The 25,964-nt window shown below is 35.2% G+C and overlaps 1 protein-coding gene across 10 annotated transcripts in view; it reads left to right on the plus strand.

Moving 5' to 3' along the window:
- Nucleotides 1-6,373: 6,373 nt before the first annotated feature.
- The window catches only part of LOC101267116 (K(+) efflux antiporter 4), a 35,941-nt gene continuing 16,350 nt past the window's right edge, over nucleotides 6,374-25,964 (plus strand). For 3 of the 10 annotated variants that reach the window (XR_011221333.1, XM_004239281.5, XM_069298057.1), the window contains exons 1-15: nucleotides 6,379-6,849; nucleotides 12,817-12,860; nucleotides 14,145-14,212; nucleotides 14,301-14,379; nucleotides 14,497-14,558; nucleotides 14,675-14,750; nucleotides 14,905-14,979; nucleotides 19,177-19,248; nucleotides 19,337-19,420; nucleotides 19,610-19,678; nucleotides 21,294-21,371; nucleotides 21,562-21,650; nucleotides 23,225-23,321; nucleotides 23,415-23,468; nucleotides 23,611-23,706. Coding sequence is in view for 9 of the 10 variants with exons in the window: in XM_004239281.5 (XP_004239329.3) it covers nucleotides 6,429-6,849; nucleotides 12,817-12,860; nucleotides 14,145-14,212; nucleotides 14,301-14,379; nucleotides 14,497-14,558; nucleotides 14,675-14,750; nucleotides 14,905-14,979; nucleotides 19,177-19,248; nucleotides 19,337-19,420; nucleotides 19,610-19,678; nucleotides 21,294-21,371; nucleotides 21,562-21,650; nucleotides 23,225-23,321; nucleotides 23,415-23,468; nucleotides 23,611-23,706 (1,464 nt within the window). In the remaining variant the exon portion in view is untranslated. Of the gene's footprint in view, nucleotides 6,878-12,816; nucleotides 12,861-14,144; nucleotides 14,213-14,300; nucleotides 14,380-14,496; nucleotides 14,559-14,674; nucleotides 14,751-14,904; nucleotides 14,980-18,938; nucleotides 19,047-19,176; nucleotides 19,249-19,336; nucleotides 19,421-19,609; nucleotides 19,679-21,293; nucleotides 21,372-21,561; nucleotides 21,651-23,224; nucleotides 23,322-23,414; nucleotides 23,469-23,610; nucleotides 23,707-24,431; nucleotides 24,545-25,964 lie in introns of those variants that run through there. The other 7 variants (XM_026031186.2, XM_026031187.2, XM_026031190.2 and 4 more) reach the window with 6 other exon arrangements.

Consider the following 25,964-nt stretch of genomic DNA (forward strand, 5'->3'; position numbering starts at 1 on the left):
TAGGATATGGCCTAATACTCCTAACATAGTTAATTATATTTTCATCTCATTCAAACTCATCTACTAATTGTTTAAGGCATCTGCCACCAACTGTTGTTGCCTCATTGCTCAGTTCTTTATATCTTTTTCAGGAAGTTGGTATAGAAGTTGAGATCCATGATTCTATCTTCGGGATCATAGTAATCCAATTATGTCTCATGCCTCTGATGCATAAGGTTAAAGATTTCACCAATATACCGAAATAAAAATAATATTAAAGAGTAAATAAGAGTAGTCATTGAAAAGATAAAATAAACGTGCATTATAAATTGAAGGATTATCAGTCTTCCCACCAAACTTCCGTGCTTGTCATGTTCCTGAAATCTTGTCCTATAAAAACATGCATGTCCTATTGTATTTGAACATCCTTTGCATTCGCCAGACTCAATACTTGGGTTATTTCCGCTACAGTCACACACTTATAAATATTCAACTTTTTGTACTCCTTCACTTTCTCTATTACGACCATTGAAAATTCTCCAAACATCTTCTTCTTCAGATTTTGTTTTGCCTCGACAAAGGATTTTTTCCTTCTCTTGGCCTGTGGAGTAAATGAATGCCGAACAATTTTTGATAGAATTCCCTTGAACTCCTCTTATTATTAAATTCATTGACAGCTTGACTCAATGTTTGAAGATACATGATAGTTTCATCTTCTTTCTTGTACTTCGCACAGAGAAAGCCACATCTTCTACAAGAGGTAGCTCTTTGGTCTTGTCCAGCACCAACACCATTAATAGCACCAACACCTGCATCAATACCATAAAAAAAATAATTCATTGACAACTCTGTCACTTTTGATGGTTGTTGCTCCAGCCAATTCTATTTTAACTCTATCCACAACAAGATCAAATAAGGTTTCAACCAACCCTAGAGTAATTAGATATGACATTTGCAATTCATTTTCTATTGGGATAAACCATAGATGCACAACCTAAGATTATAAAAATGAGTCATCCGTAAGAATATTTGGGTCACATGCTGCTATAGATATGTCATATGTTGCTACAGATGGGTGATGTGTTGCCACATATGTGCCATATGTTGCTACAAATGTGTGATGGATTGACACATATGAGCATCTATATCAACATTTATGTCACATGTTGCCACAGATGTGTCATATGCCGCTACAGATGGGTGATATTTTGAACATATGTGTCATATGTTGCTACAGATGTGTCATAGGTTAACACATATAGGTATCTGTAGCAATTTTCTGTCACATGTTGTAACAGATGAATCATCTGTAGCAACAAAAGAGTCATCTGTAGCAACGTAAGAGTGTAATATACTAATAACTTATTGCATCAAGAGAAGGGTTAAAAAGATCTGGAATATGCCCATCTTTGGTAGATTTTGTTTTTTATCTGATCCATCTCACTATCCTTGGAGATGAGATGTGTTCCTCTGCAATTACTTGATGGGTCAAATGAGGAATGACTTCAAATGTCCAAGACTATAAAAAAGGAAAATATGTGACAAATCAAATGTTGAATTATTCAATATAAATATAAAAATATTAAGAACATTTAGCTTTATCATGAAAGCCCATTGAAAGTCAAACAGTTACTGGTCTTTGCTCTTAAGGTTTCAACAAGTATTTGAGAGTTAATTCAAAGCTCTCGTGATTCCAAGGATAGTTGTTGAAAGCCTCAATATCCTGATAGAAATTCACTCATTTAAGTTGTATGTTGTTGTTGAGATCTTTTGCCAAAAATATATTATGTGTAAACCAAAGTAAGCACAATGACTCATAGTGCTTCCTTGGTGTATCCTCATTTTCCAACATTAAGTCAGAATATTTGAAGTTTTTTCCAACAATGGACATCAAGTCCCGCTCCTCAGTTGACAGTGATTGTTGTCTTGCTTCTTCTTTTACTCCTTTATTTTTTTCCGTGGTTCTTTTTTGACAATGTATTCATGGACGGGCTCAAGAGGACGATGATATTTTAATCATGTAACTATGACAAATTGTCTTCTACCTAAGAAGATTGGCATGCCACAATAATTAATTAAAATATCATCCTTCTTTTTGGAATTTTGAAAAATAAACCTTTTTTCAAAAGTTCATAAATCATGGTCATTTTAAATGTGAAGTTGTATCATCGGGTAAATCAATAAAATAACCGAGACAACTATTTCTAAAAAAATCTTCCAATTGATTTCTCTTGAGGATAGCCTTGCAGTTGTTGAAAGGTTTTCTCATGACTGACCCAATGATGCTATCACCATTAGCATTAGGCTGCAGATACACATAGAGAGTGTCTGCATTGATAATTTTAATCCCATAATCATCCTTAACTTCATTTCTTTCTTTTTCTTTTTCATGCACAACTACTTCTCTATTTTTTCCTCCTTCTTCCTCAACTACTTCAATATTTTTCTTCTTGTTCTACCTCAAATTCTATTTGTTTTACCTCTTCTTCCTCGACTACTTCTCTATTTTCTCCTTTATCTTCCTCCTCAACTTCTTCTTCTCTTTCTTCATCATCAACAACTTCATTTTTTTTCTTTCTTCATATTTTTTAAAGAAAATTTTGCTTCTACTTGAGAAGAAGAAACTGCTTCAGATGCAAGTTCTTCTAAAAGAGTGATATTTTCATTCTTCTTCCTAGGAACTTTAGTCCTAGCCTTTTTCTGGATCTTTGTTGTATCAATTGTATCAATTTTTCTTTTGACAAGAGCCATTATATTTGTATCTACAACTACAAAAATAAAATATTTAAATGTCACACATGACCTACAAATGAAGTTTATCTTTTTGAAATACACAACACAATATACAAAAATATAAACAACAAATATGATTCAATGTCACACGTGAACACAAACAAACCACAAAACTCTCCCTAAACCCTATCCAACGAACTACAAATGAAGCTTTTTGAAATCATTTCAAAAAAAAAAAAACCCAACTAGATATCAACGATAAACTAGAATTGATGAGGACAACGATGTCTTGCTATAGAAAAGGATTGCAACAGATTACCACTCATGTTTTAAAAGATATCGCAAGAACAATGATATGTGAATGAACGAATAATGGAACGAGAGGAGGAGAAAAAAAGGAAACAAGAGAAAAGAAAAACTAATATTAGTAAAAATAAATAAAATTTGAAATATGAAACGACTTCTATAGAAGAGAGTAGAGAGAAAAAATCAAGTGATGATTGTATTAAAGACGTTTAATTTTTTTTTTTTGAATTTTGACAATTCAAAGTGTCATATATGTTGCCACATATATACGTTCTGTTGAGGCACATACCACCTTTCTGTGACATATGTTGTATAGTATAATGATGTCACATATATCCTTTCTATAACATATCTTACCACATATCTCCTTTCTGTGAAATATGTTGCCACATGTATCATCTTTGTTGGTACACATGCATATAATTATGTGGTGTTTTTTACAACAGAAGTTATATACGTTGTCACAGACACCACATTTCTTCCTTTCCATTATATTGAAATTTGTTCTAACTAAATGAAAATAATCATAAAAATCATTTATATTAATATTATAGCAAAAATTAACACTTCATCAATTGTTTTATAAAACTTATCAACAAAAAGTAAATTCACAATGATATACATAACCACCTATCTAATCAATGGTGTTAACCACAACATTTTTATCAATTCTTTGCCTTTTTAGGTATAGGCCTCCGTGGGTCTTTATTGTCACTAACATAGAGCCTTTAAAATCCCATAATTCCATAGGAGTGAAGCATATCTTATGCGAAGGGTTTCAGCACTAAGTCCACAAAATGGTACTTCTAATCCATCACTCAATCTGCAGTAACAAAAAGTCCACAATTTTTGTATGATATATCATCAATTAGAAAATATAATGACATCACATTTTGATAGTCGTAAGATAAAAAATTAATATGTTACTTACAGACTACTGCTTTCTTGTTGAGCAATACCAATAACATTTCTGACTTTGAATGGGTGAGATTTGTTCTTTCCTTGGTAACATTCAAGAACTGACCAGTTGGTTCGCTCTTTTTGCTCAAAAAAATTGCTTAACTCAAGGTACTTTGGCATTATTATAGACAACTTTTGAATCTCGGAGGATAATTTTTTGTTAGACCTAAATGAGGACATCGAATCATATACTTTTATTCATCGTTCCTTCGATGGAGCGACTGCTAAGACCCAATGGAAGTCCCTATTACTATTTACAGGGACATAAACATCATCTATCAAGTGTCGAGGTAGTCCACAAGTTATACCAAACCCTTTCATAATGCCAACGACTTTATCTTCATATTTAGGAACAACAATAGCATTGTCAATTTATGTTTTTAAAAACAACTAGTAGTGGTATATAAATATTTAGAATGAATCTGTTACTTCGACTTCTTATGCAAATAGTAAAAAATGACATCCACATACTGCACAGCAGATGCATCAAACAAGTGTCTCTCTATATCAATTTATTTGTATATATTCATGTATTAATCAAAACATAAAACTGGGTATGGATTTACGTCATCAGTCAAACACTTATTGGGTTGAGATATTACATAGAATCAGTCTCATTCTTAGGAAACGCAACTACGAAATCAAGTCAGTCAAAATCATTTTTCGAGCAATTGGCTAAGTAGTGATCGTCTTTGTCTCTTCTGCAATTGTGTAATTATTATAAATAATTATTTAATGGATAACAAGAAGAAATACTAATAATAGTAGAACGATCTTACTTTTTTGCATGATGTTTGTAAAGACCATTGTTTATCCGTTGTGAGAAGGATGACATTAGTTCAGTTGGACCCTCGCCGTCAATGTCAAAACCTTCAAATGAATATTGTCGCTTCACATCACAACTAAAGACTTCAATTTTCTTCTCTTTCTTTTTCGCTTTCACTTTTTCTTCCTGATTCTCCTTCTCCTTCTCCTTCCCCTCTTTCTGCATTTCCTTCTTCTTATCCTTCTCCTCCTTCTCTTTCTGCTTCTCCTTCTTCTTATCTTTCTCCTTTTGCTTCTCATTCTCCTTCTCATCATTTTCATTCTTCTCCTTCTCCTCCTTTGTCTTCTTCTCCTTCTCTTTCTTCTCACTAATTATACAAAGTGTTTGAGAAATATATTTTTTCAACCTCTTACATTTCAATGTTTTGAAATTTTCTTGGATCTTTGTATATTAATATTATGACATATTTCCTTTAAAATATCAATGACCTTTTAAACACGACTAATAAAATAATTATGTTGTTGTTCACATTCTTCGCAGAGACAAAAAGATCATTTGATGTTAGAAGAGGAAACAAGACCAATAAAAGATTGAGTTGTTGTCATGGAGGAAGCTTCTTGTATCATTTCATCTACAAGGTAAATAAAAAAAGATGGAGAGTTTACAAATCATATAAAATAATAATAACATTATGTTGCCACATATGTATCTACTGTTACCATATAAAATAATAATAACATTATGTTGCCACATATGTATCTACTGTTACCACACATGAAATTTCTATTGCCACATATAAATCTTATATTGCCACGGGTGAATCATATGTTAACAAAAATATACCTATTGTTGCAAAAATGAATTTTTTGTTGTCACATATGAATCTTATGTTGCCACATATGACTATTTTGTTGCTCTAACACATAAGTGAGATGTTACAACATGTGATGAATGTTGGAATATGCACCAACATATTACTAAAATGTGGCAATATACGATACATTTTTCAACAAATGAAATATATGTTGGACAACTGAACAAGACTATATTTCTAATACCTTATCAACAAAATGACCACAAAAAGTACAACAAAAACAACAAAAAATGACTTTTCACTAAAGGTTAACAATAAATATACATTTCCTCAAAATTATAATTTTTTAAGTTGATTGATTATCTTTCAAAAACAATAAATAATAGGCACCATTACATCATTATTCAATTTTTACATCTATAGAACGTTTTATTGTTCATTAATAATAATAAAAAAGAATTCAAAATTTTTTAAAATAAAAGTAGCTTACCCATTTTAAGTTGATCACGATTTCAGTTCAGAAAGAAGAGAGAGTCACGACTGAAGATGAGGGGAAAAATAATGAAGATAATCGAAGAGGAAGATAATGAAGATAGTTAAATTTTCGAATTGAAAAAAAAAAAGAAAAAACAAAAGCGAGAAAGAACGCTAGGAGAAGAAGAGAATGATTTTTTTTTCAAATGATTTAAATTGAATTATAGAAGTTCAAAAATAAAATATGGTATATTATAAAAAAATTATTTTTTTTATAAATATTAATATGATCCCAAATTTACTTAATTTTATATTATATATAATTTTATCCCAGTGAATCTATCACCAAAAACAAAATTCATTTAATTTTCTCATTAAACCACTTTCGGTCCGGAAATGACAAAAGTACGCTTTCTTGTCGCAGACTCACCCAACCACCGCCGGCTTCCCCCGCTTCTCTCTCCCCCGGTGTTTGAGCAAAACGTAAATGTAAAGGATCTCAATGTCGGTTGGATAACTTCCAGCAGGGTGCACTCTGGCACCCATTTTCCTCTCTCTAAAACCCTAACCACATTTTCTCTCTCTAACTCGGCAATGCCAAATCCAGGGTTCTGCTTTCTCCTCGTTATCTCCTTGTGTTTTTTCGTCCTCTTCTCTTCTGCTGATCCGATATCTGGAGATTCAGAAAATGCTGTCGTTGTCAATGCTGCTGAATTTAATTCCTCTTCCCTTGCTAGATCTGAGGAAGGTAGTTTTGCGAACATGATTGATCGAGCTTTGGAAAAGGAGTTCAATGAGACTGAAGAGCAGCCCGGTGGTCAGTCACATCTATTATTTCCTTCTAGGTTTTGATTTAGTTTCCCTTTCTCTGTTTTTGTATTTGCTGAGTTATATCCACCTGCACATTCCTATTATGTGGAGAGTAAGTCGAAACACTGGGAGTATTAGAAGTTCCAGTCATGCGATATACAGCTAATCCTGGGATGGGGTAGGGTGTAGTGGGGTTAAAAGAAAAGAATTATTCGACGTCAACTGAATAGGTGCGGTTGTAAGTGGTAACACTAGCCTGTCCATGGAACGATGTGGAGGGTAAGTGAAAAGAAGGGATATATTAGTAGTTCAAACACTATGATAGGTTGATCAAGGTAAGTGGTTACGCTAGTGATCCAGGAATAGGGAAGGGTGGTAGTTTGTCCTAATGATTGATTAGAAGATTTAGCTTCTATGGATGTTATTGGTTTGATACCAATAATGGGTATCTTGTGGATACATATGTATCCATGATCGGAAATTAACAGATATATCTGTAAGCAAACTAACAGCTCGTTTGTTTTTACGTAATGGAGGTTTGAAGTCTCACTAAGATTTAAGCACTTAATGGGTCTGAATAGGTCATAATCATTATGATCTAGAACAAAGTCTTAATATCATTAAGAGGTATTCTTGGGTGGATAATATTCAACATCAATTTTTTTGCGTGGATAATATTCAAAAGGATGCATCTGGTGCTCTGGCTCCTTTTTCAAAGCAAGGACCTGTGATGTCGAATACGTGTATGCAAGTTACTGGCATATTATATCCAATTGCAACTTGCTTAGTTGTTCTTCCTGGTCGAGAAGCCCTGATGTCGAAGGAACATCTCAAACAAGATATGCCAATGAGATATGTAGTTCGTAACTTTCTTTGTAGTGGCTCTCGTATCCACAATCACTAGCCACCACTACCACTAACAACCTCTGCCATCACAACCACCAACACCATCCCCATCTCTGTTGCTACCGCCAACACAAACGTGTTTATAGATGCCTCCACCTCCACCTCCACCTCCATCTGCACTTTTACCACCACTATATAGTTAATTCCTAATACCAACAAACTCCGCCATCAAAACTAGCATTGTTGCCAACTACAACCATACATTTTTCGTCCATTGCCACTGCCATCGATCGCCACCTCCACCACACCCACCCACCTCTACTATTAACCACTACCAACCATGTGGCCAAATCTCTACTACCAACCACCTCATCATTAACTAGAACAGCCACCTACTAGTACAAACACATCATCAACCACTACACATTCTTCAACGTCAACATCAACAGTGCGAACTATTAACATCAACCAACTTCATCATTACAACCTATGTTGCTCGGACTCTTCAAAAATGTTGACGGGTGCTAGCGGATCCTTCAAAAGTAGTGTATTTTTGAAGGATCCGACACAGGTGGGACAACATTTTGGAGAGTCCGAGAACCTTATTACAACCACCAACCCCACTATCAATTGCCTCCATTATGATAGTCACCACAACACCAAGCACCTCCACCTTCACAATTATCACCATCATCATTACAAGCAACTAATAATAACTATTACAATCACCACCACAACCACCATCACTAGAAAGTGTAAGCGTTTCATATCTTAAATCAAATAATGACTTAATTTTATTAAAATTCTTTTTAATATTTAATTAATTTTTATTTAAAATGTATATTTATTATGTACATATTGATCTCAAAAAACAAACAATCTTAATTATTCAGTGTTAGAGAGACAACATCTTAATCATTCAGATAATCTTAATGAAGACAAATGAGGCCTAATGCATTATGCACACATGCCTTGTTATGAATCTCATTCGAATCTAATTCAACTAGACAGTTGTAAAGTAGTATACGCTAAAGTTTAAAAGTAAAATAACTACATTACCTTTAATGGTTTGGATGCTAAGTGGAAACATAGGGTATTCAAGATTTCGGGTGTGTCAAAGATCCGCGGAACACATGGTTTGGCATAAAATGGGTTTTGTCCGAGACATTGGAGGGGTGATACATGGTTGTGAATGCAGTAGGTTGTAGGATGTAGTCCCATTAGCTTATGTTGGTACTTTGGAGGGAAAGGATCTTAAGAGAATTGGAAGATGAGGTTGCACAGATTTGGACACATCTTATGTTTTTGATTAGTTTTTGGTGTACCCACAAGACTCTTATTCATATTGATGTTGAGTGCCTTTTGTAAAGAACAAATTATTTTGTAGGTTATTTACATTTTGTTATTATTACCTTATCAACAATAAAGAATGAAAATACATGGTAGTGGATGCACTGTTTTTGTAGATAAGTATGTGATGGTGCTAAAAAAGAAACAAAAAAAAAATTAAATTACATGAATGATTTGAAGAATAATTGGAACATTCAGTATAGTATAAGTTAACATCATGTGAAGGGTAAGTGAGAACACATTTAAGTAAGTAGATACAACGACAAAGTGCACCACAGGTACACCTGTTGATCCTGAGATAGGGTGCTGGGGTAAAAAGGGAAAAAATGACATTATCGTAACTTTGAGTATACTTTTGAAATTTAATTGATTAAAGCATGCAATGTGGGGCTTAATTTGGATGTTAGTTGTCGATTTTTTTTTGATAAAGTAATTAAATGATATTAAAAAGCATCGAGAAGATGTGAAGTTACAAAAGCACATTGTGCAAGAAAGCTGCTCCAAACAGAAAAATATGGTGCTAGCTTGGCAAAAACTTGTGAAACAGTCAATAGGGATTCCTACTACTCTACCCTACTAGAGATAGGGATCTAACAAAATTTAAAAGGTTATCCACGCCCTTTACAATGGCAAAAAAGTGCCAGCTAAATAAACTAACTAGATATTGGGCTTTAAGAGTGCAGAAAGAGGTTGATAATCCATTAAGCATTTGTTGTTTCTCTCTTTCCATATGCTGCAAAAAATGACTGCTGGGATCATTCTCTAGATCATTCTGATGGATTTGTCACAACTGGCATAAGCATCCTTCATGTTGTAGGGCATTACACATTGTAGGCCAAGCATAGAGTAGAAAAAATACCATAGGATAACTGCTGCAGGGAAGTGCAAAAAAAGGTGTAACACTCTCCTTGGTTTGCTTGCACATGACACATCTGTTGATGACGATTACACATTTTCTCCTGAGGTTGTCTTGTGTTAGGCATGCTTCCTTCAGGGCTGTCCAGGTGAAACAAGAAACTCTGAGGGGTTGCCAAGTTTTCCAGACATGTTTCCAAGGCCAAATAGGAGAATGCCATTCTGGGAGCTCATATTTTTGTAGCATTCTTTCACAGTGTAGGTCTTCTCCTTAGAATTACCCCAAAGAATCTTGTCTTGATCTTCAACCACCAGTGTAGTATTTTGTAGATTTTATAAGAGGGAAAGGAAGTCATTGATCCTGAAAGTTCCTTCTGAAAATAGGAGTCCAATAGTTGTTGTCTCTGTACTGGGCTATAGTTGCTTCTTTGTTGGAGGCTATCTGGAACAAGGAGGGCAAATAGTCTTTTAGTCTTGAGTTTCCAAGCCATTTGTCTTTCCAAAATCTGATCTTGAGACCATTACTAGCCTTGAAGGATACTTCTTTGAAGAAATTATCTTGGAAACTGCTTATGTGTTTCCAGACCCCAACACCAAATTCAACAAGGTTGTCAGTTTTACAACTTTAACTATTAATTGTGTTAAGGGAATTCTTTTAAGAAACAGTTGAATAGAATTACTTACTTGAGTGACAATTTTGGTGCTTGTAAAGGCACTTTTATACACATATATACATACACATACAATACGTCACAATACAATACAATACATCTTCTGTACCTATATCTATATCTTCTATATTACCTTAAAAGTATGAAGTCCCTAAATTAAAAGTTAAATTACATAAATACCCTAACTTAATTAAAAAAAATCTAATTGAACACACCGTCGCAATACACACTCATTTGCCGCGCATCAAACTCTTACATCAAGAGTTGTCACTTCCAAGTTCAAATAGACGCAACTTTCCTTTTTTCTTTACAAATAAACCAAACATAGAATGCAACTTCTATAAAAAATCCAACTTCTGCAGTAAACAAATAGGTATTCTATGTTACACCTCCAACTTCTGCAGTAAACGAATAGGTATTCCATGATATACCTCCAACTTCTGCAGTAAACTAATAGGTATTCCATGATACACCTCCAACTTCTGCAGTAAACAAATAGGTATTCCATGATTCACCTTCTCAGACCAACATGCTACCTATGTTAATCAAACCTTCTTCTGCACTGTTTTCTTGATTTTGCTTTATGCACAATTTTCAGGCCAATATTACCTTTATCACATGAAATTTGCATGGAATAACATTGCTCCACATCCTTGTATTCTTTTTGGTTCACATACTATCCTATGTATATGCTTATCCCTACAAATATCATAGACTACTTATACATAGTAAAACTGAAGCAAAAAGGATACTCAACTGCAATTATAAACTATGACACCACTTTATTTGGGTTTAAAATGGAAGTCTGGATCGTGAATTCTGATTGTTCTTCATTGATCCTATAATTTCTGAAGGTAAGGAAATAGCATCATTAAAGATGGTACTGATCTTCAGCTTCTTCCCCATGTTAGCAAGTTGATCAGCTGATGCATTCTTTCCCTAAAGCAATACTGAAAATTGCAACCAGCCTGTTATGCCATCTACCATATTTAAGCAAAATTATCTTCCACATTCAAATTCCTTTCTTTCTCTCTTAACTGAAACCTGAGAGTGCGGTTCAATGATTACTTGAGTAATCCCGTTTCCAAAACACCATTTTACTCCAAACAGTACAGCCTTAAGACTCATAATAAGAGCATTTCCCCATAATTTGTATAATCTTGCTTTGTCTTCAGTTGATAGTGGAAGAAGATTAGGTGTATATTACCATTCTCGTATCTTTTAATTCAGGTTTGATAAGTTTGTATTTTTGACAATTTTGTGTATCGCAAAATGCAACGGTCTTGTTTGTTGCTGCTATGTTCATGATTTTGCCAGATCAATTCTATATCCATTACATAACATTTGTTAAAGAAGTCCTGCTAGGATCATAATGGGTGAGATCATTTATTATGTGTTGCTTTATCAAAACTATTTATATTCTCCATTAGAAAAAAATGTTAGGAGGATGGAGTAAGAAAAAAAATCTAGCGCACTGTAATTAGGAGATTTTATTTGCCCTAAGCTTTGTAGGAAAAAAGGTCTCTAGATTTTTAATTTTAGAAAGCAATGGAAAGTGATGTTAGGGAGTATGCCAAGAAATCAAGTGAGATGTGATTTATTATATTATATACACAATTCATGCGTTGAAAATTTTCTTTTATGTGTAATTATTTATCATAAGTTTTGTTTGAATGATATTCGTATTATCTTTACAAAATATGTGTACAATATAACTCAGTTAAACGTACAACAAACTTGTTGAGAAACTAGTACATATAAATGTATGTATATGTAATGTGTCAATGTAATTGTGTTTCTAGATTTGATTGATTGTTCTCAGAGATGCTTTTATAAACGTAAGGTATCTACTTTTTATGTTTGGTGCTTTAGATATTCTTTTTAATCTTATGAAATGGTCATAATAGGTTTTGAACCCCAACTTACTCTTTTTCTTTCTCCTTATATGATAAACCCCATACCCTAAACATCAGGAGTTAACGTGGTCCATTACAACTTTTTCCAGTTTATAACTTGAAGCCCAAACCGCAAAGATGGAGGTGAAGTGTCCTTCCACTAGGCTATCACTAGCTTATTAAGAACCCTTAATTTGCTTTGAAAGGGAAATTATTTGGTAATACGACTTACCTCAATTCAACTTCTTTGAGATTGAGATAGTTGATTGATTAATTTATTTTTGATAATTCACACATGTGTCTTTCACTCTTCCTGTTCCTGCCCGTCTATATCTCATACTATTACTTTTGTTTCAGCAATCGATCACGGGAGCTTCAACAATAGTGTCGCAGAGCAAGAGGTGTGCAATATTCCTTTTAAGTTATTGTCTCAAGGAAACTGTAAGAATAATTGGATGCCATGTTCTAGTAAATGATATTGATTTGAACTTCTCAACATATCGGGCTTTATCTTGAAGTTAATTGCTATAATCTTTACGTTATTTACTCCTATAGGTAGCTGGATATATTGGAGTTTGTAGGTCGGATTGTTGATCTGTAACATATTGATATATTCTCTAAGGAGTTATATGTATTCATTTGCTAGATTCTTTTGATGTTAAAGCGTGCCAAGATTCATTTTACATATTCGTTTTTTTTCAAAATTAGATGTAATAGTTGTTTAATAATTAGGGAACTTGCCGTTATCTCATGTAGCCTAAAATTCTACTTAAGGAACCATCTTAGATGTATTTATTCATGAATTCAAATTAATTTCTGTTTTCTTTCTCCCTTTCGTGCTTGACATCATAGTTGTTAGCTGTAGATAGAAACAACTTACTGTTTGGATCATTGTTTTCACTATAAACTTTTTCTCCATTGTCCAAGTTATGGTGAACTTGTTATCTCAGCGTTCATGCTCAATCGAATAGTCAAATAATTTATTTGATCACAACAAGAGTTTGGTCTTGACAGGATGAAGCAATCATCAATGTTTGTCTAGAAACACCAATTAGTTTGCTGTCACTTGTCGTTAGAAGTTTCATCACCAACGTTCCTGGCACTGGCGCCGTTACATTTCTTTTACATTCTCATGGAAAGTGGACATACCTACTTGCCTAGTTAGACCTCGGGAGGTCCAAGAGTTTGTTTCAGAACTCCTTTGTAAAGACAATACCACTTTGGTATGAAATCGATGAAATAAGGACAGTCGGTGGTTATTCATCAGCCACATAAGAGGCGGCAACAGCTTGAAATGTCAATGGGTTGTCCTTAGGACTTCCCGACGTACTGGCTCCTTAATTTCTGTCCCTTAGTGAGTTTTGTCACATTCTGATCACACATTAGTCATTTTTGATTCAGGAAGGATTTCAATATGAGTTGCTCAAGTAAAATGACTAATTGATTAAGAAAATAATTCTCCAAAGTAGTCGTAGTATGTCCTTTCGAGTTATTGCAAAAGTCAGTGTTTAGAACATTGCATAGTTTCTTAGTTTGTTAGTCTTGTTAGCATCTCACTACCTAACTTGCAATTTAGAAAAGCAATATAAGAGAAGTCTTATTTGCTCTTTTCAGTTTCATTTTTTGACTATGACCTATTTCCAAGTACAGTGGAATATGCATTTCTGAAGCACTTCATTTCTCAGGCAGTTCTGGAAACCGTTGCTAGGGTTGGTAGGGTCAAGTTCAAGAAGAACGAGACAAATGAGGAAAAGTACGTCATGCTATCTTATGATTCATTATATGCAATACTACTTCCTTGAAGGTCCCAATGATATCAGAAAATGGATGTTTTTTACTAGGTCATTCCAGTTGCACACTGTTTTCAACCTGGATAATGACAATGGAGCAGAAGATACACCTACTTTGATAGATCGAAAGGTAATCTTGCATCGATGGAAGTTCTTTTGGAGAAGACTACCTTTGTGCTCCACAGTAAGATGATTATGGATTACTGATGACAAGTCACTAACTGATGCCTCCCCCTGCTCCCATCAGGATAATGTCTTTATCATGTCTAATCCGAAGTCAAAGTTTCCAGTACTGCAGCTAGATTTAAGGTTAGCTTACTCCTCTTTCCCACATCCTGGTTATTACGGTACTTTAAAACTGTGTAATAGAAAGAAAAATTTATTAGGGTGTTAATCAATATGATTTATTTTAACTCCATTGGCAGATTGATATCTGATCTTGTTGTTGTCATTGTTTCTGCAACTTGTGGTGGCATTGCCTTCGCTTGCGCTGGACAACCGGTCTGATAATTACTCTTTTGCTGGTTTCTGATTGATAAATGCAATAGCTTCTTTCGCTATCTTCTGCATCTGAACTGTTTGGCTTGTGGATTTATGTTTATTTGACTTCTTTAATCAATCTTACTTTGTAGCATATGCTACTAACGTCGTGCAGGTTATCACTGGATATTTGCTGGCGGGCTCAACTATTGGACCTGGTGGTCTTAACATTATCAGTGAAATGGTGCAGGTATGTTGATTTCATGTCTTTTTGAAATAAGTAAATTAATCGTTTGAATAATCAATCAATTTAATCTCAAGTTATCTTCAATTAAGGCGGAATGGCTTGGGAGACCCTTGTACTTGATCTGGATTATGATCCCGAGCCCTGAACTTCTTCAGAAAATATTTTAAAAAGAAAAAGTATGTTATGTCATTATTTTTTCTAAAATTCAGACTTTAATCTGCCTCTATCATCTCTCCTCCATTCTTCAACTTGCACAAACTCAAATACCCATACTTTCCATCTGCCACCATTCTTCAACCACTTAACCCAATAAAATTCAGATCCACCATAGCTGGTTGAGCTTAATCCATGAAATTTGTTTTGAAATAAAATTACTATCAGAAATCGGCACCAAAATTACGCAGAAATCCGCGAATAGCTACCGAAGTTCTCGCTGGAACTCCGATAAAATTCAGATCCACCAACTGATCCTCTACAACCATGCTCGAGTGTAATAGAAAAATTCAAATATTTATTCGATGGAGTTTTATAATGAAAATAACGAAGTGTATATTTTTCTATGAGTGAATCTTGTTGAAGCCTTCTTCAGTTATGTGACAATGTTAGGATTCTTAGAGAAGGATCGAGTCACAGGACGATGAACAGGAAAATCTAAATCAATTGACTTCGGCTTTCCCTTGCCTTTGTTCGAATTCCTAGATCGACTTATTTTTGTATATAACTTCAGCTCATTGAAGGGAGGCTGAAACCTTAGAGTTCAATGGAAGAGAGAACTTCGATCTCTTGCTTTTTACTGAAATATGACTTAACCGATTTATTCATAAAAAACTTCTTTAAATAGGAGTCTTATTACATCAATAGAAAACCTAATTCTTATGAAAGTAGGAACCTAAATCATATTCCAAACTAATAACTATAACTTAACCTAATCCATATAAAATTATGAAATATAAACCCTATTCTAGAATGATAAATAAAGCTACTAAATAAATAACTAAATACTTGAATTAACTTCCAACACACATCCACAACATTACCCCCCCTCTTACGTTGAAAGATCTTGTCCTTAAGCTCGAATTTCACGGAAATCATCCGGAACTTCTGGAATATTGTCTGCTGAATCATCCAATTCCAGCCAAAAAAGTCGTTTGCACTAGTGACCGGCTGAAAATATTTCGTTACAATTATAGCATAATCCTTTAGCTCTTCTTGTTGCCATTTCTGTACTAGTTAATCTCTTGACCAAAGGGGTCTGGTTGCTGGTGTTGGTATTAAATGAATTGATTAAACTCGTGGCAGATTTTGCCAAGTTTACTGTGGTGCTAAGACTTGTCTGGGACTGTTGCCCTTTTTGCAGTTGTTTTTTTTTTGCTCTAACGCCCTGGCTATACTCATAGCCGTTGATAAGTCAGGTGGTTTGAGCAATTGCACGTCCAATTTGATTGAATCATCCAACCCTGCCATAAATATTCCCACGTGCAAGTGTTCTTGAATAAGCTCATCAGCCCTAGCCAACTTTTTTTGAAATTGACGTTGATAAAGTTCAACTCTACCAGTTTGTCGGAGCGTGACTAATTCACCTACCGGGTTGCTGCTTTCAGAGGTCCAAATCGCAAGAAACATTGTTTTTAGAAGTCTCCCCAACTCATTGGCCCCTTTGCTCGTTTAAGCTGATAATGCCATAATTGTTCTTCTCCCAACATGTGAAATCCAGCCACTCCAACCTTTTCTGCAATTGCTGTGTGTTGATTTTCAAAAAACTACTTACAATGATATGCCCAAGTTAGTGGGTCGTTGGTTCCATCATGAGTAGGAAAATCCATCCTTGCATACCTTGGTATTGTCGAATTGGAATTACCACTAGTTTGACGATTATGGTAGTTGGTTGAATAGGCAGTGTATTTTGCCTCTAGGAGCCGGGTTTGTTCATTTACCAATTGTCAGGGTATTACTTGATTCTGCCCCCTGGTCTACTGGTGTTGTAGAGCCAATTTCCAGTCTAGAAAATTGTTCTTGAATAACTTGGACAAAATCTTTCACCAAGACGTTATTCCATAGCTGCAAGTTTAGAGTCCATTAGTGTTTCTGTAATCGCATGTTGTTCTTGAAACCTGGAATTGATCTCATCGCGAAATTTGGAACTGATCTCATCGCCCATTGTGTTAGGCTCTGATAGCAAATTGTTAGGATTCTTAGAGAAGGATCGAGTCACAGGACGATGAACAGGAAAATCTAAATCAATTGACTTCGGCTTTCCCTTGCCTTTGTTCGAATTCCTAGATCGACCTATTTTTGTATATAACTTCAGCTCGTTGAACGGAGGCTGAAACCTTAGAGTTCAATGGAGGAGAGAACTCCGATCTCTTGCTTTTTTCTTAAATATGACTTACCGACTTATTCATCCAAAGCCCCTTTAAATAGGAGTCTTATTACATCAATAGAAAATCTAATTCTTATGAAAGTAGGAGACCTAAATCGTATTCCAAACTAATAACTATAACTTAACCTAATCCATAATATAAACCCTATCCTAGAATAATAAATAAAGCTACTAAATAAATAACTAAATACTTGAATTAACTTCCAACGCACATCCACAACAGACAATGTCTTTTTTATTTTAATCTCTGACAAGGTAACAGACTCTATATAAATCATCAGCACATAGTGCTGGGAGTCAAAATTACATCATTGAGTCTACACCCAAAAGAGTAAAAACAATACACTAACACTTAATCCTATCTTATCTTACAAGGATCCTAGGATGTCTTCTATAATATTGGGTAATCTATATACTCTGAGCTGCACTAATACCAAAAACTTATAAGCAATTCATTTTTAACTTTTGCAGAGAACTACTATTGCCTTCAAAACACCTAGAGTTTCTCTCTTTCCAAATGGTCCACCATATTACTGCTGGGACGATTCTCCATCTGTCTTTCTTAGTGCTACCACCATTCTCAAAATTCCAGCCAGTTAGTGCCTCCCCTGTTCTTCCCAGCATCCTCCACCTTATGCCTCTGAAGCTGGTAAATAGAAATCGAAGCTGTCTAACCACTTTACAATGAAGAAACAGATGGTTAATCTCTACATATCCCGACATAAATAACATCGGGAGCATATATGTATGCTTCTGTAGATTCTCCTGAGTTAAAATAGCTTCTTTCACACTCAACCAAGTGAAAACAGCAACTTCGTATGGAATCTTTACTTTCCAGATAAGCTTCCAAGGTAAATATCTGATCTGAGAACTCATCTGATTCGTGTCTTTATAGGCTGAGCTTACAGTAAAAATGCCCTTGCTGTGGCATTTCCATCTTAGACTTCGAGTGATCCAATTTTTTGGAGAAGATGAGAAATGGTGGTCATTGGTGGGTTAGTTGTTGATAATAAAAATTGGTTGTATTGTGTTCATGAGTTTAAGGTGAATGCATGCAGAAGTGATGATCAGCGATGAAAAAAGATTGTGATTTTGCTGCGATGGAGCGAAGGTGGAGAGGACTTTGGCAGCGGCGTTGACTAAGAGAAAGGAGAAGGGGCGAGGGAGAAGATGAAAAGATTTTACTTTTTGTCCTTATCTTTTCTTTTTTTCTTTTAGTCATTTTTGGTATAATTTCCATATCACACACCTAATACGTGTGAGAATCACGTATTTTATCCAACTCAGTCGATAAGTTGCCACATGCTCCGTAAATGGTCAGAGGTTGTTAAAATACCTGTTTTGAACAGGTTTAGGGATCTGGATGAAACCCTGTGGAGTACAAGGACTGAGATGGCAATCCAGAATAAGGGTCTCCTAGGCCATTGAGCCATTAAGTAACTAAGAGCATAAATTTTCATGTGATATTACAGAAACATCTATCATGAATTTATTGACTTGTACATGTTCGCATGCTGTTCTGGTTTGTTCTATTAAGTGTTAATGAGACATTATGTTCATTTGAGTGTTTTGAGATGTGTAGAAGTTGCAACACTTTGCTCTGCTTCCTGTGATTATCACCAGCGGTTTAAAGGTGTTTCTTGGGTGTCACTGCTTTCTGGCTATGATAAAGCATATTATAATTCTTATGGTAATTTAATACCATCTGTCTTTGGACGGTCATATAATATTGTGGTGCTAATGGTTTGGTGTTGTATTTTTAATATGTTTTCAGTCTTCTTAAATTTATGTTTTTCTTATTTACTGTTGTAAATTTTCAGGTTGAAACAGTTGCCCAATTTGGTGTTATCTTTCTTCTCTTCGCACTGGGCTTAGAGTTTTCCACAGCAAAGGTTGGATTTTGTTTCTTGAAGTGGAGACATTTTGTTGTTATATCTTATAAATTGAAAGAGGAAGTACAATTTAACTTTGTAATTGCAGCTTCGCATCGTTCGAGCTGTTGCAGTGTTAGGGGGGTCTCTCCAGATAATTCTTTTCATGTGTTTGTGTGGAATAACAGCCTCGGTATGCAATTTTGGTTTTCAGCTACTTTGGAGCTATTGTTATGACTAGCTCAGCTTTAGTAATCTGCATCGCTGAAAAGCTTTTTAAATTTTATCTAAATGTCGGAGGCTCCATATATGCAAATATAAGCTGTATGATTATTTCTTGCAATGATGTCAATTCGTCTTGACCATGGATGTTCATTTGCAGTTATGTGGTGGGAAAGCATCTGAGGGTGTTTTTGTTGGTGTCTTCTTATCAATGTCTTCGACAGCAGTGGCAAGTCCTTGTGGATTTTGACTTTTATTTTCCAATTGAATTTAGTGGACCACCACGTATTTGTTCATGGACTCTTATAGCATCTTTTTCACAAGGGGTGAGAAATACAGATTTTACTGCCAAATAACTCAAGTTCATGTAAGGTGTATTTTACGAGAGAAATGGATTAGTTAACCAACCAGTAACAAAAAAAAAACTATTTTATAATTTAGGGAGAAGTAGGGAAATGTCACTTATTCTTTTGAAATTGGTAAGATTGTATTCTTCAGCATTAAGGGCATGCTTGGCACCACAAAAAGTGTCAGTTACAAGCTTCCTGTCAAATTTACAATCTGTCCATATCTACTATATACAACTGTTAACACCAAAAAAGTAAGGATACTAAACAATTCCATTTGACATAGTAGGCAGTGTCTCCACACTACATCACGATAGTCCCGCTAGTGATTGAATCTGCGGGACTTCATTCACAGGAAAGAGACTACATTCCCCCTATTGACCTTCAACCCAGAGACTGCCTCAAACAGTACCAGTATCACCCTAATATATCTGATCTGTTCTGCTACAGGTTCACAAAAGATGATGGTGTCGTCTGCATAAAACACATGATTAGTGACAGCATATACCTAATTTTGAAGCCCTGAATCCATGTGTTTTGTGCTGCAATCCTCGTCATACTATCAAAACCCTCCATTGCCATAATGAAGAGGAAGGGGGATAGAGGGTCATCCTGACTCAGTCCCCTCTCTAATTCAAAACCCCCACAAGTTCTCCATTTACAAGAACAGAGAACCTGACAATTTTAATGCATCTCTCAATCCACTTCAACCATCTACCTCCAAATCCCATCTGGTTAAGAATGCACAAATCATTTTTTATATTGGGTTTCATGTGTTTTTGACTCTATACAGTTGTTTTTACTAAATAGTAGGAGCTTGGTTTAGTGTTGGAAGACTGGAACTGGAAGTGATAGAATTTTAAAGAGAAATATGTTGAGTGAACAATTTTATACAAGTGCATTACAGAAAATTGTGGAATGAAATTCACTTAAATTCTGGCACAATCGCAAGAAAAGATGGCAAAAGCTTACAATTTAGTGGAAGTGATCGGATTTTAGAGAAATGCATTCTGAATGAATAATCTTAGAAACAATTATATTAGAGAAATTGTGGAATGGGCTCAATTCACTTCAATTTTAGATCACAAGAAAAGGTTATAAAATCTTACATTTCCTCTGCATCTAGTGTTGTGCTTAATTTGTTGCTAAAGATGTAATTTCAAACATTGTTTCGGAATTCCCTTTTACAAGAGAAACATTATATCTTGGATATCCTCTGGGATTTCAGGCTATTTCAATCCTGTGTAGGTTTCTTTCTCCAAACACATTTTTCAACTTAAATTGATAATTATAGATGTAATGGGAAAGTGGGAAAGGAATGAATGAGCATTTCATATAAGCAGATTCTGTATTGTGAAGGAACCTTATCTTGAATTTTAAAAAGCTTTAATCCACTCGTTCAGCGTTGTTCGCAAAAGTATTGAATTAAACACATTGTGCAGTAGCTAGTAAATTATATTAACTTACTAAAGAATATTGTATCTTTCTGAATCACAGGTATTGAAATTTTTGATGGAAAGAAATAGTGTTAACACCCTCTATGGGCAAGTAACGGTTGGAATCCTTATTCTGCAGGTGCGACTTACCTACCCATCTTTGTTTTTTTGATGATATATTACTATCATTAAAAGATACTTCCCACATTTTTTTTTTTGCATGGATGGGTTATTAGTTATGCTAACAATTTTCAACGCCTTATTATTTGCCTGTTCTTTTTCATTTACAGTACTTCCTTCTGAACTTTTGAGATGTTTCTCGCTGACAGGATTGTACAGTAGGTTTGCTATTTGCCCTGCTTCCTATTCTTGGTGGTACTTCTGGTGTTTTTCAAGGAATGGCTTCCATGGCAAAATTGTAAGCAAAAGTGTTTGGAAAGTTTTATTTTGGAACGCCAAAGTTACCTTATAAAAAAAATGTTTTATTTTGGAACACGAAACACCATTATGCTATGCCATATTTGCTCTAACATAGTCTTCCAGTGTGCTAATGATTCATCATCCGTATCAGATTCTGATGCCAAGTAAAAGAATTCTCAAGTTATTCTTGTTACCTTATCTTAATTTCTAGTGTACCAAGTGCCGAAGTGCGTGACCATCTCCTAAAAGCTTAAGCTATTAGAGAGAGCACACTTTAATTAGTTAATTGTATTCTCAACACGCCCCTAACATGCGGGCCTGGTACTTTTTCATGGGCCAAGCATGTGAAAATTCTTTTTGGTATGGGTGGCGATGGAGATTCGATCTTAGGACTCAGCTTGCACTAATTCCACATTGAAGTGTGTGACCATCTCATTAAAAGCTTAAGTTGTTAGAGAGAACACACTTTTGTTTGTTAATTGTATTCTCAACACTAAGCTAGCGTTTGACCATAGATTTTCAAATATTTTTGGCAAATATTATTTGAGTGAAAATTTGAGTGAAATTTCACCATGTGTTTGGCCATAGTATTTAGGAAATATATTTCACTTTTTTAGAAAAATATAATTTATACCCATAAGTTTTAAAACTATCAAAACCAACCATAAATTTGTATTACAAGTCAATTGGATCTTCGTTGCAACAATAACAAATAGTGTCCATGACACTAGAGCAATGTGGTAGTTTGGAGTGAGTGCAACATGTATCATTCCATACATCGTGAAGTAGACAAAGCACATGACTTTGTTACCCTGACCCGATTGTTCATCATTTTAATCAATAACCATATCATCATTTAATATTAACTGACGTAAAAAATTATGTAATACAACGCAAACAACTACTGTAGAGGGTGTTTTTGTAAAAGATAAATGTTAGGACTTAGGTGTAAAATTTCAATTATCAAAAGATCCCAAATAATGAGGTGTAAAATTTCAATTATCAAAAGATCCCAAATAATGAGAATTGACCCATAAACTAGAAAAAACTAGTATTTGGGATATTTGCCAAATAATGACAAATTGTATAGACAAACATTATTAGCTAAAACTTTTCCCAAATATTATTTGAGAAATCTATGGCCATATGGGCCCTAAGCATGAATGTAGACACGTTTGGGTTAACTCTGTCCTGCATTAGATGAACTTGTGTGACCAAATAGAAGTCATCTACTGAGTCATTTCATCTTAGTTTGGACCTGATATTGCTGGTGTAGCTTTCATTTGATCTTCCGAACTAACTTGTCATGCTATGTCATGATGTTATTTTCACCATAAGCATATTTTTATGGGGGCCTAAGACGTATATCTGATATAAAAGAGAGACGAACTAAATATTCTGGGGCTCATTTCATTTTGTTGTATATACAATTAAAATTCTGTTTTTGATTATCCCTCTCTACCTGCAATTTTTTTTTCCTGATTTTCGTTTCGACTTTCCGACGCTATTAAATTTATTGAATGTCTTAGAGATACATCATTCCCTTAATTTGCGACGTGCTTTGGATTACAGATTGGTGGTTCTGTTAATGTTCTTGACCATTTTGTCAATGTTATGCCGCACTTGCGTACCTTGGTTTCTTAGACTGATGATAGGCCTATCATCACAGGTGACTTTACCTCTGCTTGAATAACGCATGATTACTGTCACATTTGTTTCCTTGGGTTACTTTGAATCTCTGATTTACTAGAACAATATGCAGACTAATGAACTGTACCAACTTGCATCTGTGGCTTTCTGCTTGCTTGTTGCTGGGGTTTGTCTTCCTTTCCTATCGCTCTGACTTCCCTTTTTCCTTTAACTATTCATCCTGATAGCTTTTCAATTAATCACTTCTCAAGCATATGCTAGTAGTAAGCACACATGGCTGACTAAAATGAGTTGTTGCATCTTGTCAGTGTAGTGATAAGCTGGGTTTAAGTCTCGAACTGGGTTCTTTTGCTGCTGGAGTGATGATATCAACTACTGATCTGGCTCAGCATACTCTTGAACAGGTACAACCTTATGTACTTTACATGCGCCCACTGCCTTTTGGTCTTAAATCTTCCATTGTTTGCCAGGGTCCTTTTCAGCCTGCATAGGGAGTGTACATCCGTGTAAAGAGAAGTGTTATTTACCTTATCAAAAGAAAAAGAAAAAGAAAAGAGAAGTGGGTTACTTGGAGAATCTGTATTTCCTAAAGAACTCCTAATTTACCTTAGAATTCAATCCTTTGGTATAAAGCCTACGATGAATAGAGAGCTAGATTCAGATAATTATATAACTGATCTTACTAGTTTGGGATTGGATACGTAGTTGATTGATTTACTGGCTGCTTTTTCTCATGAAATAGAATAAGTTGGCATGAATATAAAGGACGTATGCTACTCAAGGTTTAAGATCCTCAATTCACAATTAGCTGTATCAAATTGTTAAAATTTCCACTGGATTCAAAGAGTTCAGAATTCATGATCACCCTGGTAGTTCTTTATCAACTAAAATTTGTCAACATCTTGATTGGTTCAAACCTAAAAGTTGGAAAACATTACTGTGAAATTTAAAATCCTTAAAATTGAATTTCAGAATCCTCTTCCTTATCTAAAGGCATTTAAGTTACAAACACCAGTTGTTCGAATCTATTGGATTGTTTGGGCCACCCGATACTCCTCATGTTCTGAATTTCTAGAGTTTGGGATCGAGCTTTGATGAGCATCACTTTTTATGCTCTCACTTTTTCCAGATATAGAAGCAATGTTCATGTGGCCAGTGGCTTAAAAGATGTTTTGTGCTGCGCTTTGGATTGCATCCTGGTGCAAGGAAATCTGCTTGGTGTCAGATATGAGAAGTGTATGCCTCTCGAACTGCATGCTCAAACTGGTCGAGTGTACTCAATTTTAGAAGATGAAAACTGGGAGTTGGAAGATGTGGAAACCCTTCTCATACAAAAAGAAGCCTCTTCTCTTGACAAAGAATGGATGAAACAGTTTGGTACACCAATATTTAATCAAGTTGAGCAAAATGCCAGGGGTGAATTTTCAAGGGCATGAAGAGGAGGTCTCAGAGCTTTTGATGCAAATACACAGTAGCAAACACAAGAAAGATGGAGCAGGTCACTGATTTTAAGAAATCTAGGTTCAACGGTGCTTAAGAACAGAAAGGCCTAGTTACCTTTGATGTGAAATTCAAAAGCAATGGCCATAAAAGCTAGGGAGGAGTTTGATGGCAATTGATCCATGAATTTCAAATTAATATCATTGAATGTAAGGGGGCTGAATGGAAGGGATTAAAGAAGACTAGTGAAGTTTGGTTCTGGATTGGAATGCATACATCATCTGTTTCCCGGAAACAAAACTAGAGGGGGACATGAAGGATTTGGTTAAACAAATTTGGGGAGGTAGATGGGTGAGTATGCAACTTCAAGAGCTAGTGGCACAAGAGGGAGAATTTTCCAATTGTGGGATAGCAGAGTATAGAAAGTGCAGGTTCTGTAAATTGGAGCTCACACAATCCTGTGCAATTTTGAAGCACAACTTCAGGATTTCTCATGCCATATTAGGTGTGTCTGGTTCTCCTAATTGTGACATTGGAAGAAGAGTAGTCTATGATGAAAGCAGTGCAGTCAGTGGTTTGATGGAAGTGTCGGGGCTTTAATATCTCCGGGTACCCCTCAGAGAGGAGTTGCACAGAAAGATAAATGGAGTTCTGACTTGATAGAAAGACGTGAACCTGATTGATCTTAATTTGGAAGGTGGTAACCAACTGATTGCCTCTAGGATTGGCAAAATTCTCATTTCAGAAGAATGACCAACTAGTACAGTAATATCAGAGCCTAAATGCCTAATGCAGAGAGTGTTTTTAGATTGCTCTCCAGTAGCATTGCAATGCGGGATCTGGGAGCAAAGAAAATTTATTACAAGTTTGAAAAGTGATGGTCGGGGATTCAAGGCTTTGTTGACTGGATCAGGAACTGGTGGAGCTCTTTTGTTAATTCAGGAAAGCCAGTATACATTCTGGCTTGCAAATTCAGAGCCCTCGAAGCAAAGCTTAAGGAACGGAGTAAAAGTTACCAAGAAAATCTGAGTCTACTTGGAAAATTGCCTAATTGGATGCAATTCTTGATAATAGAATTATGATTGAGGAGGAGGTTGTAAAGAAGACTGCAATATTGGTAGAGTGTGAGGACTTCATCAAACATGAAGAAATTGCTTGCTGACAGGTCTAGAACAGTAGGACACTATGGCTAAAAAAGGAGACAAACACTAAGTTGTTCCAC

This window comes from Solanum lycopersicum, chromosome 5 (assembly GCF_036512215.1).
Source record: "Solanum lycopersicum chromosome 5, SLM_r2.1".
NCBI classification, from domain to species: domain Eukaryota; kingdom Viridiplantae; phylum Streptophyta; class Magnoliopsida; order Solanales; family Solanaceae; genus Solanum; species Solanum lycopersicum.